Source organism: Onychomys torridus, chromosome 8 (assembly GCF_903995425.1).
Source record: "Onychomys torridus chromosome 8, mOncTor1.1, whole genome shotgun sequence".
NCBI lineage: Eukaryota > Metazoa > Chordata > Mammalia > Rodentia > Cricetidae > Onychomys > Onychomys torridus.
In genome coordinates, this window is record NC_050450.1 from 86,411,714 (window position 1) to 86,431,589 (window position 19,876).

Consider the following 19,876-nt stretch of genomic DNA (forward strand, 5'->3'; position numbering starts at 1 on the left):
TAAAACCAAAACAATAAACCTTTTCTTTAGCAGGCTGACTTTCAATTTCTGAAGGCATCAGTCTTACTTGCTTTGTCTCGGTAGTTTTATATGGCCTTAAACTCATGTTATTTTACCTCTCATCTGTTGCCTTGGTAAGAAGTCATTGTCAGGCAAATTTAGATAGCAATGAAAAAGCAAAAGTCTGGGGACCTGGTTCAAGAAAGAGATTTTAGTAATAATTGAGTTTAGTATTAGTTCAACATATTCCTGAATAGTCAGTTCTCAACATGGGATTGAACACATTTTATTAGCAGTCAGTTCTGCATAACACTGTTAGAGTGATTTTTCTTTATCATAGCAGAAAATAAGACAACAAAATAGAAAATTGTAATAGGATTACTAACAGTGTAGTTGGTTAATATCCAACTTAAAGATAATGGATATGGGGAGAAATGACTATAAAGTCTGGAGAAGCAAAATGAGTTTTTATTCATGTTGAGTTTTTTCTTGATTGCATCTCTCCTGTATATTCTTTAAAATTGTATTTCAGGTTAATCTTATAACACATCAGACATTGTATAAATGTGTTAGCCAGGTCTGCAAGTTGTACAGACAGAAAGATTATGTCCTAGAAATGTGATCACAGCATGTATATTGTTCCTTCTCATCTTTCTTCTTTCTGCTTTATTTTCAATAATGTTTTGATCTAACAGCAGAAGGGATGGAGAGGTTGCCAACAATCTGCATATTAGAGCAGTTCTTTAAGGAAGGAAATCTCAGACAAAAAATTTCAGGACAATCATTTAAAACATAACATCTTTTTATACCAGCTGTAAGATCCAGAATGCAACTGTTTTATTTCTAATCACTTGATTATTTTATTTATAAATTTCAGTTTCCTGATTCCAAGATTTTCTTTAATGTATCTGGTTGCTTGTATTGGTATTTATTTATGTTGGGTAGTATGTGTTTGTGTTTATAATCACATGTGATTTTTAAGATGGTGTTTAAAAGAAGTAACCCTTCCACAGCATGTCCTCCTCACATTCTTCCACCAGAGAAGAGGCCCCCTGAGCCCCCTGGACCTCCACCGCCGCCACCTCCACCCCCTCTGGTTGAAGGCGATCTTTCCAGCGCCCCCCAGGAGTTGAATCCCGCCGTGACAGCCGCCTTGCTGCAACTTTTATCCCAGCCTGAAGCAGAGCCTCCTGGCCACCTGCCACATGAGCACCAGGCCTTGAGACCAATGGAGTACTCCACCCGATCCCATCCAAACAGGACTTACGGAAACACTGATGGGCCCGAAGCAGGGTTCAGTGCCACTGACACTGATGAACGCAGTTCTGGTCCGGCCTTGACAGAATCTTTGGTCCAGACCCTGGTGAAGAACAGGACCTTCTCAGGCTCTGTGAGCCACCTTGGGGAGTCCAACAGTTACCAGGGCACAGGGTCAGTGCAGTTCCCAGGGGACCAGGACCTTCGTTTTGCCAGGGTCCCCTTAGCATTACACTCAGTGGTTGGGCAACCATTCCTGAAATCTGAGGGAAATAGCAACTCTGTGGTACATGCAGAGACCAAATTGCAAAACTATGGGGAGCTGGGACCAGTAGCCACTGGAGCCAACAGCTCAGGAACAACTCTTCAGTGGGGGGGCCCAGCTCAGTCTTCTGCTTATGGAAAACTCTACCGGGGGGCTGCAAGAGTGCCACCACGAGGGGGAAGAGGGAGAGGAGTTCCTTATTAACCCAGAGACATCAGTGCCCTGAAACCCTTCCCTATCCATCTTTTCATCCAGTCCTCTGAACCTTTAATGAAATTACTTGCCAGAGCAAGGTAATCATCTGCATTTGACTACTACAACGCTGTCCGTTGTCTTCCTTGCTCACTTGCTACTAGCAGGCGACTCATGATGTTGGCACCAGTTCCTTCTGGATGGGCAATAGCTAGAATATTTACTTCGGCTTTATGTAGGGGCTATAGTACAAAATAGGGAGAAAAAGAGACATTCGGTTGAAAAGTAATTGTTGCATTAGCTTATTGCCTGCACTTGAGCAGAAGAGACAGAACAGTTTTGTTTTGAGATGGCTCTGGAGAGGCTTTGGTTTTTAAAGTTTTTTTGTTTCATTTTGCTTTTTCTGTATGTGTCTGTGTGTCTGTATGGTTTCTTTTGAATTTTTGTTTAGTTCCCTACCCCTCTTTAAATAGAAGTGTGTTCACAAGATCAGAGCTCCTCTTAGGCTTTTACTAGAAGAGAAACAGTGGCTTAAATGTTTCTTTCCTCTCTTCCATCTCACATTTTTGCTTCAGTGAGCACTCTCCTTACCCCTGTTGAGCATCTTGTACATATGTTTTCCAAATAAATTGCTCATCCTTAAGTTTGCTCAATTTTGACAAAAGTTATGGCCTTCTTCCTGCACATAAAGCAGGCTGTAGAAAGTGGCATTCTTGGGCAAGTAGGTAGACTTTACCCAATCTTTGCTTTTTGCTTGTTTACTTTTTCCTCCTTCCCCTCTTTCCTTTTTGTTCCCTCTTTTTATTTGCTCTGTGTGCCTACCCCTGTTCTCTCCCTATATCTTTTTGAGGCATTTGTTTGGAAGAAAATAGAGTAGGGATGCCCAAGAACCTGGAAAAATACTTTTCTTTCTTTTTTTTTCCCCCCCAAATAAAGGAAAGGAAATTAAAACTCCTACATTGTTCTCTGTAACTTTTCAATTCTAAAGTTTTTGGTTTTGGTTTTTGTTTTTTAAGCCACGTTCTGATGGGGAGGTTGATATGTAAATGATAGAACATTGCTGCTGAGTTGTGGTTAGAGATGGTACCTCCATACCTAGAAGGGTAATAAGATCAATAAGCATGTTTACATGTATATATTTATGTTTTTAAAAAAGCCTTTCAAACAGAGCCTTGTTATATTGTCAGAGGAAAATCCTGAAAATACATGGACATGTAGCATAGCTTAGGGTGTATATCTGAAGATATATCAATCCTGATACCTTTAAAGAAAAATGTAAGTAAGCAGTTTACCATGAGAAAGAACAGTATTGACAAATATACATCACAGCATGTATAGCCTACCATCTCTTGTAGGGATCATTTTGGTTGTGGTAAAGGGTATAAAGTATGATTTCCTGACAAGAACTTTGCCTTATCAAAACCGGAAATGGAAGAGAGAAAGGATCTCAGAGTGAGATAACTTGAAGCTTCTCATTTTGGCTTCCATTTCTTCCATCAGCATCTGGAGTATTTTAAAAACATATGTCGTATATTGATCTGCACAGACTTAGGAGTTTGTGAAATATAAGTTAAGCTCCCTTTTACAAAGAAAAGCAAACGTACTTGATCATCTTGAAGAATAGTTTTCAAAACTAAAGTGAAATTTCATATTTCAATACCAAGTTCTTAAGTTAAAAAATATATTTAGAAAGGTGTATTAATTTTTAAAAAATTTAAAGAGATGAAGGAACCCTCTTCAGCTACATAAACATTATTTTCCTTTGTTCCTGAAATAGATACCAGTGTGTATATTTCTTTATTTTCTGGGGTTTGGTCTGGCTTTGCCATAAGGCCAAACACTAGTAGTAAGTGAACCTTCTAGCCATTTGGCTTTGACAGCTTTTTTAATGCCAGGATGTTCAATTAGATATCCCTAGGCACACTGAGATGCTATCCATAGGTTGCATTAAAGTTTATTTGTACCTTCAGTCTGCTACTGGTTAGTCCTCAGACATGGGCCTTATTTTAGATATTTTATTGTAAGGTATTGGGCCCCAGTCCCCTATTTTTGATTAAAGAAACTGAGCAGGGATACTTTCATAAGTATCTGTTCAGTGAAAAAATTGTTTTCCCATCAAATATGAATAAATTTCTCTATATATTTTCATTGTATTTTGGTTATGGACAGTCATCAATAATGTTTCCCTTCCCCGCTGCCACACTCTATTTTTAATTATGCCAAATAGTCTGAATAATTTACGTAAGCTTCCATTCCCCCATCCCTGCTAGGGAAGGGGGTGAGTGTATTTGAATGTATGTATATGTATGTATGATTCCATTTCACCCCCACCTCATTTTTGGAGTCTAGCCTTTTAAAAAATATTTTTATAATTTTGACTACTTCTGAAAGCAGAGGGAAATAACTCATTTAAATATCCTGAAATATGTGCAGAGGAAGAAAAGGTATTTGGTCATTTTTCAGCTACATTATCTATAAACATAATGGAAGTAAAAATTTGGCTTAATTTTCAACCCAACTGTTTGAAAAGTAGAAACCTAGTTAATTCCATTAAAAAGTGGTTTGGGTTTTAACTATTGTATTATTATTAAATATATTATTTGAACAGATGAGAAATCTGATTCTGTTCAAGAATAGGAGGCAAACTGGCTTGACCGTGATCATCTTTTGTATGCGGTTTTAAAAGATTTGCTTAACCCAGTGTCCTTAGCTTTTTCATTTGTCTATAGGGGTAAGGATTCACAAATGACATAAGATCTATGTACTCAAAACAGGGCAGTTAGCACAAGTTTGTATGTAAGACTTCCGTTAGTTTATGCCATAATCATCACCCAATGTGTGTGTGTGTGTTTGTGTATGTATGTGTGTGATATGCATATATAGGTACAGTGCTAAAGTGGTTACCAGCAGGTTTTGAGAGAGAATGGTGCATTGGAAAAGTGTCAGTTGCCACCTCATTCTCCCTTATTCATAGGTTCCTGACACTGTATTCCTTTCTCTCTCTTGTTTTTGACCCCCATTGGGTGTACTTTGTCTATGTACAGATATTTTGTAATATATTAAATTTTTTCTTTCAGTTTATAAAGATGGAAAGTGGAAATTGGAAAATTAAATATTTCCTGTTAATATACCACTTTTGCTCCATTGCATTTACTTCTAATTTCTGTACCCTTTGAGCATATCTAGTCATGTTTGAAGGACATTTTTTTTTCCTTTATGTTGTGGGTTCTCAATTTCAGAAATGCTATAGACTCATAAACTACCAAAACAAAAGAAAATTTCTTAGGGTTTGAAGAGGTACTTGAGAACGCTAGAGTAGAAACTAGAGAATTAAAAATTGAGTTAGAGGAATCCATAAGAACATGATTTTAAAGAGAAAAACATAGAGAACAGATGGATGGTAGTATGAAGCCATCAAGAGTTGAGCTTCATGTACCCTGACTGACTCCTCCTGGCAGGAGAGGTAAGTGGGTTTGAGCTCAACATTCATCAAAAGAAGCTGGTAAGAAGCTGTTTAGACCCAAAGGATACTCTGAAACCAGGATCCCCACCATTCCACCCAATCTGTTTTCCACAATGTTATAGAAGAGGGTCAGCGTTGGGGTTAATAATATGCAGCTTCCTTTGAGATTTCCTAAGAGCAGTAAGCCAAGAAGTGAAGCAGAGTTGTTACAGGTTAAAGTGTGTACTACTCTTAAAGTCTTTCCCAACTCTACCAGAGGGGGTGTTGTAGTTCTGCTTAGGTTTAGAGCACTAAGGAGACCTTGACAATATATGCTGCAGTCTAGCTAGGAAAAAGGCAAATACAATCCATCAGGAGAAAGGAAGAGGAAAAATGAACTTTGTATGTGGAATGAGCAAGTTGTGGAAGTGTAAGAGGCACCCAGGACATGGAAAATGAAGGATTAAAATGTTGCTGAGAGTTGCTGACCTGGGCTAAGTTTCTCTTATTTTTGATGCCCCTTGCCTATAGGCAAAATCATATCCTTTTCACCCTGGAGGCGAATAGAGAGTTCAAGATGGTTCCAGTTTCGAGAATCTTGTTAGCGTCTCTACAGAGACAGTGAATTGGTTTTAGGTCATTATGCATTGCATTTTTGTGACTAGATGTGAATTTCAAGCTACCAAAGTGTATTGTTTCCACTTTATAACAGGCTGTCTCAATTCTGTGTTTAAAGACTGAGCACTTAACTAGCCTGAACTTTTTTCTCTTTATACACAAAGCCATTTCCATGTAGAATGCCTTTTCAATACCCAAATTTCTTTAGCACTCTTTCCCCAGATACACACCCTTACTTTTAAAAAGGCTAATGCTTATAGTAAGTTAACAAGGAGTGTTCTTCATTGTAAACTGGGGTTTCTTTTTACTAAAGATTCACACACACACACACACACACACACTCCATTGGATTTTATAAAATTAGTGAGTGGCCTCTTTTCACAGTTTAGTAATTCTGAAGGGCTAGGTGGGATGAGAATGAGGAGTTCCTTAGTGAAGAAATAGCCTTCCATTTCAAGGGAACAGGATGTAGAGTCTTTTAGTTGGCCTACGAGGTAAGGTGAGCAGTATTGTCTGGCTAGGTTTTCTCATGTGTGAAAACACCTCCAAGTGTTTCTACAGCCATAGTACTACTCAAGATAAGTAGAGGAGTCCTCCAGCCAGGTTGGAAGACACCTGTGGGATATTTGGTGCTCTCTGTCTTACCCCTCCCCACTTAACTTCTTGCTTCCTTTCCTCCCTTTTTCTCTTTTCTGTCCCACTGAGTACCCTATTAGGATGATTTCAGTCTAGCATAATTACTGATGACTAACCCTGCTGGGGATTTAGAGTTGTTACTATTTCATAGTTTTCAAAAGATTTCTCCAGACAATTCAGAGAACAAATATCTGGATCTTTAACTTCTGGAGTGGGAGATAAAGAGCAAAAAATAACCATACTTTCTCAATGCAAAGGTATGAAAGGAACTTACGTGTTATGTTTCAGTATTCTTATTTTCCACTCTTTCAACCTTTACCTCTTCATTTTTTCCCACATCCTAAAGGTGTTATGTTTTTTGCTGGTGACATTTCTAGTTTAGTTGCAGATAATGTATATAGGGAATAAAGCTTGTTGAGAAGACGATGATACAGAGTAGATGCTCTGGTGATTATCACTAGGGTACCAAAATGTTTTGACCATTAGATTGCTCTCCTATCTCTTATCTAAAATTATTAATCCAGTACTGAGAAAGACTGAAATGGAGTTAGTTTTTTTTTTTTTTTTTTTTTTTTTTTTACAATCTTTAGATAGGTAATTATTGGTAAAGCTGTTTTTTTTTGTTTTTTTTTTAAAGCTGAGGATCAAACCCAGGGCCTTGCACTTGCTAGGCAAGCACTCTACCACTGAGCTAAATCTCCAACCTGGTAAAGCTTTCTTAATATGCAGTCCTCAACTTCCTATTTCTCTGAAGTAAGGTTATAGGCATAAAGTTCACTTAGACATGTCCTTAGGACTTGGAAGTAAATGATTACTTTCTCAAGAAGGCCAGAAGTGGATATCCTAGTTGATAGTTGTAAAGGAATAAAGAACAATGTGTCCAAACTGAACCATCTCTGAGGGAGGCTGTTTGAAGTAGTGTTTTTAAAGGATACAGTGTATCAGCCAAGTCTTGGAGATCTTTTTTTCTACCTAAGCAGGCTGTCTCAGAACTTCTAGGGTGTCTAATGAGGGATACTACTGGTGAAGATCACTGTTAGACAACACTCTCCACCAGGCTAATGTTAGTTTGAATTTGTTCAGTTATGGTAAAAGGCTAAATTAAAACGATTTAACACATGCTTAGGAGCTTGTGCCTCTAAATTTAATTCGGGAACTTCTAACTTGCTTCAGACCAGTATTTGCAACTTCTGTTAGGACTCAAAGGCCTTATTTAAAAAAAAAAAAAAAAAAAAAAGTATCAAGAGATGGTAGAAATAGGGCAGGAAGAGAGAACTTCTGTCTTGGCAGTGGTTTGTGAGGAGAGAAAATTGTGACTGAGCTAGTGAAATTTAGGTGTTTGCTTTAGAGCTTCACTATTTTAGAGTGGCCCCATTAAGGTAATTCTGTTAATAAAGGGTTTCTCTTAGTCACACTAGTACCTTTAGGCTTATAGAAGGGGCCTAGAACCCCAAAGCTATTAAGTAGCTTAAAGGCGTTCCTTCCGGGTATCTAAAGAACATCAGCAAAAATAAATTATTTTTTGTTTTTGAGATAGGGTCTTACCATATAACTCTGGCTGGCCTGACACTCACTATGTAGACTACTCTGGCCTCAAATTCACAGAAATCCACCTACCTCTGTCTCTAGAATGCAGAGATTAAAGGCATATGACAGCATGCATGGCCTATAAACAAAAGTATTAAGCAAAGAACTAATATGTGATATTTGCATAGCAATGCTGTCTATATGGTTCAAAAGTAATTCAGGAATAAGGAGTAATGTACTAGAAGTTAGAAGTTATTTTTATTTTCTGTGTGTGTGTGTGTGTGTGTGTTTGAGACAGAGGCTCTCTATGTAGTCCTGCTTGTCTAGGTTGTAGATATCACAGAGCTCAGCTTGCCTCTGCCTCCAGACAGCTGGGATTGAAGGCATGTGCCATCACACCTTGCTCAAGTTTTAAGATTGCAAATGGTTTTATATAGTTTATGTCAATCTTCAAATTGCTCATCTTCCCCTTGTTTTAGATGAGCAGTGCATAGAAGAGCAGAATATGTGAATTAAGAGTCTAAGAATGATTGAGCTGCAAAAGAACATTAGCTTGATTATTTTAGTGCTGTCTTTGACAAATTAAGACAAAAAGACCCAGAAAGGTAGTGAAACCTATGATGGTGGGGGAAAGAAATGAGAAAAGGGGAATGTATGTTGAGACACCTACTGTGTGTTAGGCACTAGACTAAATGCTGTGTGTGTGTGTGTGTGTGTGTGTGTGTGTGTGTGTGTGTGTGTCTGTATGCAGGAACTCAATACATAGCCCTAGTTGGCCTGGAACCCACTATGTTGACCTGACTGGCCTTGAACTCTACCTCTCAAGTGCTGGATTAAAGGTGTGCACCATCACTCACAACTGCTTTTGATATCTTGATTCTTGGGCAACTTGAAGCCACAGGTTGGAAGGAATAAAAGGCAAATCTCTTTGAAGATCCTGAGCTATGTGTAAGAGAATGATAGACCACTTTTTCCTCTCTAACCACAAGACTAATCTAGAAAAACTGAAGAATCACTGCTCATTTTATTTTCTTTTTTGTTTGTTTTGAGACAAGGTTTCTCTATGTAGTTTTGGTGCCTATTCTGGATCTCGCTCTGTCGACCAGGCTGACCTTGAACTGACAGAGATCCGCCTGGCTCTGCCTCCCAAGTGCTGGGATTAAAGGCGTGTGACACCACTACCACCACCACCCCATTGCTCATTTGAAAGAAGCACATAACTTCACTATTCTAAAATGATTGTCAGAGGCACGGTCTTGTAGGGAGCAGGATTATGCTTGGCATTGGAATTGATTTTCATTCTAGAAATTCAGATTATCTAAGAATATAGGATTAATCTTAGCTATATTAGGGAATAGGACCTGAACATGGTGGTTAAGCTTGTCTACAATCCCAGAATATGGAAGGCAGAGGCAAGAGGGTCAGAAGTTTAAAGTCTCATTCTCAGCTACATCATGAGTTCAAGCCCAGTCTGGGATATGTGAGATCCTTGTTGTTGTTTGTGTGTGTGTGTGTGTGTGTGTGTGTGTGTGTGTGTTTGTTTTTGTTTTTGAGACAAGAGTCTCACTATATAGCTTTGACTGTCCTGGAACTTACTGCATAGACTAGGATCTCACACAGGGATCTGCCTGCTTCACAGGTGCTGGATTAAAGGTGTCTGCCACAACACCCCAAGAGATCCTGTGTTTAAAAATATATACATAATAAAATGAGTTGTCATTCTTAAGGTGTCCTTAAAGAAAATGTTTAAATAGTATGAGTCAATGAGATAATTTCTTTTTAATGTGTATGTATTTTGCCTGCATGTATGTCAGCACCATGTGTGTTGCCTGGTGTGTGGCCAGAAGAGGGCATCAGATCCCCTGGGACTGGAGTTATTGACAGTTGTGAACTACCATGAGGGTACTGTGAATCAAACCCAGGTTCTCTGGGAGAACAGCTAGTAACCACTGAGCCATCTCTCCAGCCCCTCATTTTATATTTTTATTTTTTGTTTTTAATGCTTTGAAATCACGAAACTGAATTTGTAATTTCTTTTTTCTTTGAGACAGGGTTTCTCTGCGTAGTAGCCCTGGCTGTCCTGGAACTCATTCTATAGACCAGTCTGGCTTTGAACTCAGAGATCTGCCTGCCTCTGCCTCCTAAGTATTGGGATTAAACATGTGAACCACCACTGCCCAGCCTGAATTTGTAATTTGGAAAGACTTGATGTCCTTTGGAGCAGGTGGCAACCTGAAAGTTGACAGATATATTGTATCTAGAGAGTTATGCCATGAGAGCACCTTCATTGAGAAGCAGGAATATCACTAGTTAAATCTTGTCCTGAGTATAGGACAGTATAACAAGGAAGAACACCAAGAGAGGGTCCCATCTATAGGAAGCATCTGGGCCTAGTGAGAGAGGTGAGTGTTACACTTGCCTCAGGTGTGGGGATTGATATTTTTTGGTTTAGTTTGGTGTGCTTTTCCATTTGAGACAAAGGCTATGTCACCTAGGCTACCTTCAAAACTGTATAGTCCAGGATGGCCTCACAATTCTGCCTCATGAGTTTGGGGATTATATGCATGTGCTGAGTTAAGAATCTGTATTTTATAAGTCTATACATAGATGTGCAGGTTATGAAGTAAGCCTAACCCTATGAAGAAGTCAAAGATAGAACTAAGCAGAACAGGCCAAGTTAATCAGAATGATTCTTTGAAAGTAAAGAGGGCAGGGCATAGCCCCAAGTAGCTCCTGTCCCACTAGGTCTTTGTGACTTTGGAGAAGAAAAGACTCGGTTCTGTGCCCCGTATAAGAAGAGCTTCTTGTGGATCTCTGTGAGTTCGAGGCCAGCCTGAGCTACCAAGTGAGTTCAGGAAAAAAGTACAAAGCTACACAGAGTAACCCTGTCTCGAAAAACCAAAAAAGAAGAGCTTCTTACTATCATGGAGGAAATGGGAGGAGAGAGCGTATATGTATTCTGTGCGTGCAAAGACAGAAACAAGAAAGGAAGATTAGGAAATGAAGTTTGAGAACCACTCTTATTGGTCTGGATTAGGACTTGGAATTTGGTTTGTTCAGGAGTAATAGACAAAAGTAGAGTCAGTTAAAAATGATGCTGAAGCCTTTTGTAACTTTACTGAGCCAAAGAAACAGTTCTTTAGGACGCTCTTATTCTTGCCCAGACTTGAGGCAATAGGGACTTGCACTAGAGTGGAACAAAGGAAGGGTCCATAGGAGAGTGCGGCTTACTGACAACATGGGTGTGAATGGGAGGGGTGGAAGGTGGTTTCCAGATGAAGATCCCAGGACACAGTTGAGCTGACAGTGGAAGTTAAGTGAGAGGTGGCTGCTTTGTTTTTAAGAAGCAATGTGCTTTTGTCCAGTGTTACAGATGGTAGGGATTAGCTTGCCAAGGGAGGACAGTAGAGCATGTACTGTGTCCAGATGCACCCAGTACCTCTGCCTCAAGCTTTGTTCAATTTGGAGAACCAGGCAAGAAAGTCTGTCTCTGGGGTACAGCAAAGACATCAAGAATGCTACCCCATCCTGGATCTGGAGGAAAAATAGAGGTTCTGTTTGGTGGTGGTTGTTGTTTGTTTGTTTGGGGTTTTTGTTCTGTTTTGTTTTTGCCACTTTCTTCCCCTTTAATGCCTTGAGAATGGGAAATGACTAGCCTGTGGCAGCATGTGCCTGTGGAAGCACAATTCTCTGGCTTGATTCTTGGAAGGCCTTTTTCTGTCCCTCCCTGGGGGTCATTTGTATCTCTGGTTCCTGTTCCCAGAGCCATAAAGTGGGAGCCCCCATTTATTAATTGGGTTGGGACTGGGGAGGGGGTCGGCAGGGGACTCTTTAGTGCAGCAGGCGGGGGTCTTCCCGAATGAGCCCATTAGCCAGCCCCAATGGCAGCTGAAACGGGGCCGCAGCCAAGTCCTCTCCGTTTCAAAAACCCTCCATCGCCTGCAGCAGATCAGAACAAGGCCTGCGGGAGCCCTTAGCTTCTGATTGCAGCTGTGAGGAAGGACAAAACAATTTATAGGAAGCCAAGTAGCTCCTGTCTCACTGTATCTTCCTTCCTGACTTTGGGGAGGAGGAAGGCTGGGGTGCTGTGTCCACTCTTAGTAAGGCTTCTTGCAGGCATGTACAGGCCCAAAGTAGGAAAACAGGAGTGTGTGAACTTTGATATTTATTTCTCTGTTGTGGATGTATTTACATGTCCTTCCTTCCCATCTACACATACTATTGATGGACTAGCAGCCACTACTTATATGGGTTCCCTAGGGCAAAGTCAAGTGTGTGTTCAGTCTGGCAATTTGAGGACAGGGAGAGGCTGTCTCCTGTTTTATCAAAATTAGAATTAGATCCCTTCCTTACCTTTTCCTCTTAGAAAGACTTGGCACTTAAAGGAAGAACTCTCAGGGTTCATTTTCCTGTTTAGTCCAAGTATATTAGAAAGGCACATACTATGGGGTGCTTCTTTCTACAGTGCCATAGAGAAGGGTGACAGGCTCAGATATCACTGGAGAGGAAGGAACAGGTAGGTCTTGCACTTCACAGAATCATAGATTTCCAGAGCTAGACAAGAGGTCACGTGATCCAGCCCTCTTTAGAGTAAGGTGCTGAAGCTCAGGGAGGGGAAGAGTGTCTGGTCCAGTCATGTAGTGAGGCTGCTGGGCCAGCTAGGACTAGCTCCCGGAGGCAGAGTTTTAACCTGCATGAGTAAGTATCAAGCCTTCAACTTTAGATTTCCTATTCCTGATAACCCCGAGCTACTTCAAGTAAGAAAAAAACATGAGATTCTGAAGGAGGAGAGATAGAAATTGAGGAATGAAAGTGGACTTAAAGCCATTAGTATGAAACCATGTTATTTATTTCTACCTTCAAGAATAATCTCTTAGTGGCCAGGTTTGGTAACTTAGACCTTTAACCCCAGGGGTCAGGAGGCAGAGACAGGCAGAACTTAAGGTCAACCAGGACTACATAAGAGATCCTGTCTTAAAGAAATTAGATTCATTCAGGGCCAGTAAGATAGCTCAGCTTGGCCGGGCCACCACCTTTAATCCCAGCACTTGGGAGGCAGAGACAGGCTAATCTCTGTGAGTTCGAGGCCAGCCTGGGCTACCAGGTGAGTTCCAGGAAAGGCGCAAAGCTACACAGAGAAACCCTGTCTGAAAAAACCAAAAAAATAAAAAATAAATAAAAGATAGCTCAGCTTGTAAAAGTGCCTGCTGTCAAGCCTAACAGATTGAGGTCCATTCCCAGGAGAGAACTGGCTCCTACAAGTTGTCCTTTGTCCTCCATAAATGTACTACAGCATAAGCACCCCTCACATACACATATAATAAATAAGTAATGTGATTTTTTTTTAATCTCTCGATGACATACAAATTTTATAAATTTTTTCTTAGATAAAAGGACTCTACTTTGTTGGGGAAGAGGTAGTAGCCACAGGCAAAGATCCAAGTGCTATTACCCCAAATTTTCAAAGAACCCTTAACTACAAATTAGGGGGAGTGATAATAGGAAGAGATCCTCAGAGGCGATGTGCAAAGTCCATACTCCATCTCAGCTCAGGCTCTTGGGTGTTACGGTGAAGCTATGGGGAACCAAGTGGAGAGAAGGAGCACTTATTCAAGGCAGCGCTGGGGTGGGCGTCTGAACGGAGCGTGGGACTGCAGGATTCAAGGAAGTTGGTGGGAGACCTCCTACCTTTCTCTTATTGGTAAGGAGGGGGAAGCAGTATTTGGTATTCTTGGACAGTGCATAAGGAAAAGTATTTCACAGTGGTCAGAACCCAAAATAGGTTAAAAGGCCTATGGGACAGGGTCATCTCATCCTGGAGCTGTGTCTTCTGCCCTTTCCTATGCTTGCTTTCTCTGGACATAGGAAATTGGGAGCCTGTAATAGCGAAAAGGGAAATGCTGAAGGAAGCAGAGAAACACTGGACAACTTGGAGATAGTTATGGTCTGTGTTAGGGGATATGCCAATGGAATATTGTCTGTGGATAACAGACAATAGATCTTATTATATATCAGTTACAGTTAGGCTCTTGCACTGTAGTTGGCAGAATAGAGAAATGTGGGGTTGATGTCCCTGACTAGGAAATGTCTGATAGACCTACTTGCCCAAATTGCAACAAGTCTGCTCTCCTGCAAACCTTTCTGCTTCATAATCAGGGCCATTTTCTCACTCAGAGCTCCTTTTAAAGAAGCTTTGGTAGACACCTTAAATCCAAGCTGGTGATCTGGTCTAAAATTAGGTTGCCTCCTCCCAAGTTACAATCTTGCGTTAACCTTGTATTAACACTAATGCTCATCGCCCCTTATAGTAATTCCATGTTTCACAGCTTCTATTTCTGTTGAATTTCCTGATACATGTGAAAGTATTGGGGCCATGGTTTGCACTTACCAGCCTGAGAGCTCCAGTTCCTTGGAGGTAGGAATCTGGAATAGTCAACTCCTCTGGAAGCATATTTAAGATTCATCTGGCAATTTTGGGGGAATCCAGGTTTAAGATAATTGGAAAAACAGCAGCTATCACAATGTTGCTGGTAGCTGCCAACTATAATATCCTGTGCATGACCAAAGACCCTCTTTGTTGTCTGGTCCCATGTCTTATGTCTGATACAGCCTCTTATTTTTTCTTTACAGGTGGCAGCAGCAGGGATGGCCCCTGAAGAACTCGGGGACATCCATCAGTTACCTTGCATCCAAAGCCTGTCAAACAGTCTCATCCACAATACTTGAAGCCAGGTAGGGACTTAAAGGTCAGTCAGAAGCCACTGGCCTGATTTTACATGGAGTAGCACACACTCATGGCCAGGAAGTTTCTTATCCTTTCCTGAGATCCCCATAAGGGTTTCTGAGCTTTTTATTTGGCCCTGTTCTGGGGTCCTACCTTCTAGTTAACAAATTCTCTTCCAGCTAGAATGGGCGAGCCCCTCTCAAGCAGTAGTAGTTATTTCATTCATGTGTTAAGGGAAATTCTTCTACAGTGGATTCCTGACATTATTATTCAGTTACTGTCAGTCTCCTTTAGGATATCTGGCTCACTTGCCCATACCCCTTCATACAGAAAACACTTTTTTTCCCCAAAAAACTTTTTTGTTTTGTTTCCTATTTCAAGTCAAGATAGAACCATGGTATCTCTTCTCATTGCCTCTGACCAGCTTCACTGCCTTCTTTCTAGGTTCAGTGGAAGATTCCATCTATCCCAGTACTGCATGAGACACCTGAAATAGAGGCCTGCAGCCTACTTCCTTGGCCTTCAGTACCCAGAACCAGCACCTCCATCTTCCTTCCCTGCTAGTAGGTTGTGCTGCTTCCCCCTCACAAATGATGACCTCTGTCTCTCTCTGTGTGTCTGTTTCTCTCCCTCCCTCCACCCCTCATAGGAGCTGGGCCTAGAGGTTCTACATCTAGCTTCTCAAGGAATTTTGTTGTTATTCAGTGTCTCCAAAAAGGGAAGTCATTTGGCACTCAGCTCTTTGTCTCCGTAATTTCCAAGTCCTACTCTTTAGAGGTCCTCTTCTAATGTCCATCACCTTTTCTGTAGTTCAGAACCATTTCCCTCATTTAGCAGGTATGTAAAAGGACCAGTAAACAGTCTTTGACACTGGTGAAGGATGACCCAGTGACACATATCCTTTCTCTTGGAAGCTTAAAGTCTGAAGGCCTACTGGGAAAATTCCTGGATCTTTTGAGAGTGTTTATCTAGTGTCTGTTCCTTAGGCTGGGCAGTGGTGGCACACACTTTTAATCCCAGCGCTCAGGAGGTAGAGGCAGATGAATCTCTGAATTTGAAACCAGCCTGATCTACAGAGCAAGTTCCAGGCCAGCCACAGCTGCACAGAGAAACCCTGTGTCAAAAAACAACAACAAAAGGACCAGCATTTTACCTACCCCCACCTTCCTCAGGGTGGGAAAGGAGTGGTTCTAGGGTAGAATCAACCACTCACTGTTACTGTTTTAAGTCTGGCTGTCTGCTTTATTCTGGGGCCTGTGGAGCGCTGCTGAGCATCTTCCTGCCTCCTCCTCCTGGAGGCTGGAGGTGACACTGCCTTATCCTTCTGACTCTCTGGCCCTTCCCAGCAGTGCCTCTCTCACTTCTGCAACCTAGACAGCCGGAGCAGCAGGCCTAGAGAAGTGCCTGCTCTAAGTCAGGCGCTTCTTCCCCTGGGAGCATGTGGGACAGAGTGAGGAAGACAAGTAGATGTTATTAGAAGGCAGGAACTATCCCACAGCGTAGCCAGGTAGTACCTATGCATTTAGTTCCTTGATGGCATTGGAGAGCACCGACATTTACAACTGCTGCTTTTCTGTCAGCCAGGCTACCTGATTTCTCAAAGCATCTACCCAGCGGGGCGGTTGCAGTCCTGATTTCTACCACATGAGGGCACTGCTAGCCAATTAAAACTCAAGCTCCTTAGGAAACAGTTGGATGAGGGCACTCTTTCCAGGGACAGGATCACAAACACTCCCAAAGAGCCAGAGAACCTGGACCGGAAGCCAGAAAAATAACTGGTAGCACTTATTATTCCTTTCAAATGACCGAGGCCTGTGCACTTGGCCCTTCAGGCCTGCTGATTGAGCAGGTACCTAGTTGAACTTAGAAGTTCCAGGTACTCTCTCTTCAAGGTAGGTGGCTCCAACTGTCAAGCCTATTGTCCCTTTATCCCAGAGATGTTGAGTTCTAGTTCAGGAGAGTGGGACTGGTTGGATTCCAGAGGGGAAAAGGTTTTTTTACAAGTATTCAAAGAAAGTATCTTTGTTGTTGAGAAAGTATTGAGAACTGAAGACTGAGAAAATGGGTTATCTCATCTCCCCCTGGCACCCTCACCAACACAAACCTACAGAATTCAAGTGTAGATCTTTGTATCTGATTGGGCAAAGCACACCCAGGACTCAAGAGAACTCTGAGCCAAAATTATATCAGAAAAGAGCATGAAGGGGACTGCTTTGGCTATGAGCCTCATGTCTACCCTGTGCCATGTCATGGCTCTGCTGGGCATGCCAAGTGACTTGGGCCCTATGGGACTGAGGGCTCCACAGTTTACCCTCAGAAGGCCTTCCAGAATGAACAGGCTCAGGGAAATGACAGAGGTCTTCCTCCTTCCCCCATGCCTGAAGGCCCCTCCCCAGGAGGACAGCTTGATTAAACAGTCGGTGCTGCTGGAATTACTGCACAGCTGGTGCTCCCCCCAGCACCCTGAGCAGAGCAGCAGTGCAGATTAAAATCTCCAATTAGCGTTAAAGTGAAGTGAGGAGGTGCTGAGGCTGCCAAGGCAGCCAGGCCGAAACCCTGAGTTGGCACCCTTGCTCCTGCCTGATTCTGAGGCCACCCTTAGTCAGTCCTTCCTAACAGTGTCCAGTGTCTGTTAGACTTGTGTTGCTTGGGGCCAGAGGAGGACCTTGGGTTGGAGGCAGATGCTTTGCCTGGCAAGATGCTAGGACTCCACAGGATAGAAGAAAGAGAGATCAATGACTGTCAAGGAGCTGCCCTGTGTGCAGCCTACTAGGCAGCCAGGCCATGGTGACATGATGCTATTGCTGCTGATTTTTGCTTAGAGAAAGAGCCAACAGGAAAGGTCTCTCTGAGTCTTTTTATCTAAGGTACTCAGGGACATGGTATCCACATGAATATCCATCTGTGTATATTTTATCCTATCTGACCCATCTGTTCCCACCCGAGTTATGGCTCCTTCCTTCCTCTCTTCATCCTTTCCTCAGCTTTCTTGTGGAAAGGGTAGACATAGCCAGGCTCCAGAGTGTCACAGTGCCAGTCAGTCACCTGGGTCCCCGTCAGTTGTCCTTTATCTTCCTAGTTTGGGAAATAGCAAAGGTATACCAAGATGAATCAGACCCTTCCCACCCCTGAAAATCTTATTCACTCCAAAGATTCCTCTCCATTACATTTCTGTTTCTTGCCTATCAAATCCAGAAGCAGTACAGCTAACCATACCCTCTGACTGCCCTCTGCCCCTTTAAGAAAAATAGAGGTGGGTACCCAGCTGACTTAACCTACTCACACCTCCAGAAATTAGACACCAGGGCATAGTGCCACCCTCCCAGACTGGCACATGCTATCCTGGCAGAGGTTCAAGCACACACACACCCCGCCCCATGTCATACTCCTACCCTATGTCTTCCTCTACTCCCTCTCTCCACATCCTTTTTTTTTTTTTTTTTTCTCAGCTCCAAGCACAGCTGAGCCTTAAAAGGGGGGTGAGGGTGGAAAGACCAAGCTGGGGCAGGGGGGTGTAGAGCGCCAATAGCACGTTTTCACCTGCCATTTAATTGGATGTATTTTTAATTAATGGGACCTCAGGGACTAACATGAGACAATCTGATCTCTGAATAGGGACAGGGGAGGGATTGGATAAGGGAGGAGGATTGGGCCACTGGGTGCGGTTACCAGGAACCCAGGCCCATCAATCACTGGCCACTTTGCGTTCTGGCATAGAGAACAGCGAAGTGGAGGAGGAGGAGAGGCACTGGGGAAAGGTGCCAGGATTTCCCCCCAACTGCCAGGACCTCCAAAGAGAGGGAAGTGTGCTGACTGACTCAGGTCTGCAGCCTAAATTTACAGCCAGAATAGTAGGTAAAGCTGTTTTCTTGCGCCTACAGTTGAATATAAGATTATGAAAGGGAAGTGGGGTTTGAACTTTGAGCTCCTAAAGAGAGAGAATAAGAGCTAGGGACCATGGACCTGGGACTGTCATAGAGGTTACAAGCAAAATGGTATGTAAATAAGACCCGGTGACTTTGGGTCTAAATCTTAGAACCTTAATGTTGCAAGAAGGGAACTTGGAGCTCATCTTGCCTGACCCCTTCATTGTACAGATGTGGGAACCAAGACCCAGAGAGGAGGAACCAGTTGAATCCTGCCCTGAAGTTGCATTGTGTTCTGGATTTGGAGAGTTCCTGGGAGCACAGGGCAAGAAAAAGTAGGTAGGTAAGGAGGGAAGAAAGTCAAATGAAAAACCTAATCATAACGTTCTGTCCTCCACTCTCTGACATGTTAAGTGACTCTTGTCACTGTTTCCTGAGTGTTGGAAGCAGTTTAAGAAAGTTCAGCAGGTGCAGCTTGTAAGCGATGTGATATGGGAGCATCCCACTTTGTGCAGCCTGGTCCAGAGATCATTATCCATCTTTGCCTCCAGCCCCTCTCAATAGGATTTTGCCATGTTTTTTGTTTTTTGAGACAGAGTTTCTCTGTGTAGCCCTGGCTGTCCTGTAACTCACTCTGTAGACCAGGCTGGCCTCAAACTCAGAGACCTGCCTGCCTCTGCCTCTGGAGTGCTAGGTTTAAAGGTATGTGCCACCATCCTCTGGTGTTTTTATGGAAATCTCATCACAAGTTTCCATGCTATAACATAAGCAATTGGAAAAGTTATGCCAAAATGTCAAGAGTAGTTTTACACCTCTTGTCTCATGACTACAATAGAGACAGTATTCAATGCAAGGTCCTGCAAAACAAATTAGAAATGTTCCTGAATTCATGTAGTATCCTGGCCTTAGACCCTTTGTTCTCTTCTGGCTCTTGTAGTGTTGGTTTATCCTAAAGAGAAGGGCACATTTCCAGCTGCTTTTATCCCCATTCCCTTATTTCCTTCATTGCTCATATGCTAGGGCCAGCGACAGAAGGACAAGGGAAGGTAATAGGCTTTCCTGCCAAGTTGCCAAAGGTGGCATTCTCAGCAATCTCCTCTTTTCTCAAAATCTTCAACGTTCTGTGATCTGTGCTTCATGAGGCTGGAGGCAAGGATGATGCAGAGTTAGAAGGCAATACCAATAGAATTTGCCACACTCTCCAACTCTCATCCTTACCTTCCTTCCACCCCTAGAACTGTCTTCTATCTTGGTAACTTGTTTTTACCCTCAGGCCCTTGAGAAAAAAGCAGGATCTGGCTCTGCGATTTGCAACCTTATCCCAATCTGCCTTAGACTGTCAGGGGCTG

General features: G+C 42.3%; 1 protein-coding gene across 9 annotated transcripts in view; it reads left to right on the forward strand.

Annotated features, from left to right (window-relative positions):
* The window catches only part of Cdk12 (cyclin dependent kinase 12), an 86,387-nt gene that overhangs the window by 54,877 nt on the left and 11,634 nt on the right, over window positions 1-19,876 (forward strand). For 3 of the 9 annotated variants that reach the window (XM_036196149.1, XM_036196145.1, XM_036196147.1), the window contains exons 14-17: window positions 1,014-1,431; window positions 14,568-14,669; window positions 15,106-15,224; window positions 18,759-18,866. In XM_036196149.1, coding sequence (XP_036052042.1) covers window positions 1,014-1,431; window positions 14,568-14,669; window positions 15,106-15,157 — 572 coding nt within the window. In that variant the 3' untranslated portion in view covers window positions 15,158-15,224; window positions 18,759-18,866. Of the gene's footprint in view, window positions 1-1,013; window positions 2,093-14,567; window positions 14,670-15,105; window positions 15,225-18,758; window positions 18,867-19,876 lie in introns of those variants that run through there. The other 6 variants (XM_036196142.1, XM_036196143.1, XM_036196148.1 and 3 more) reach the window with 5 other exon arrangements.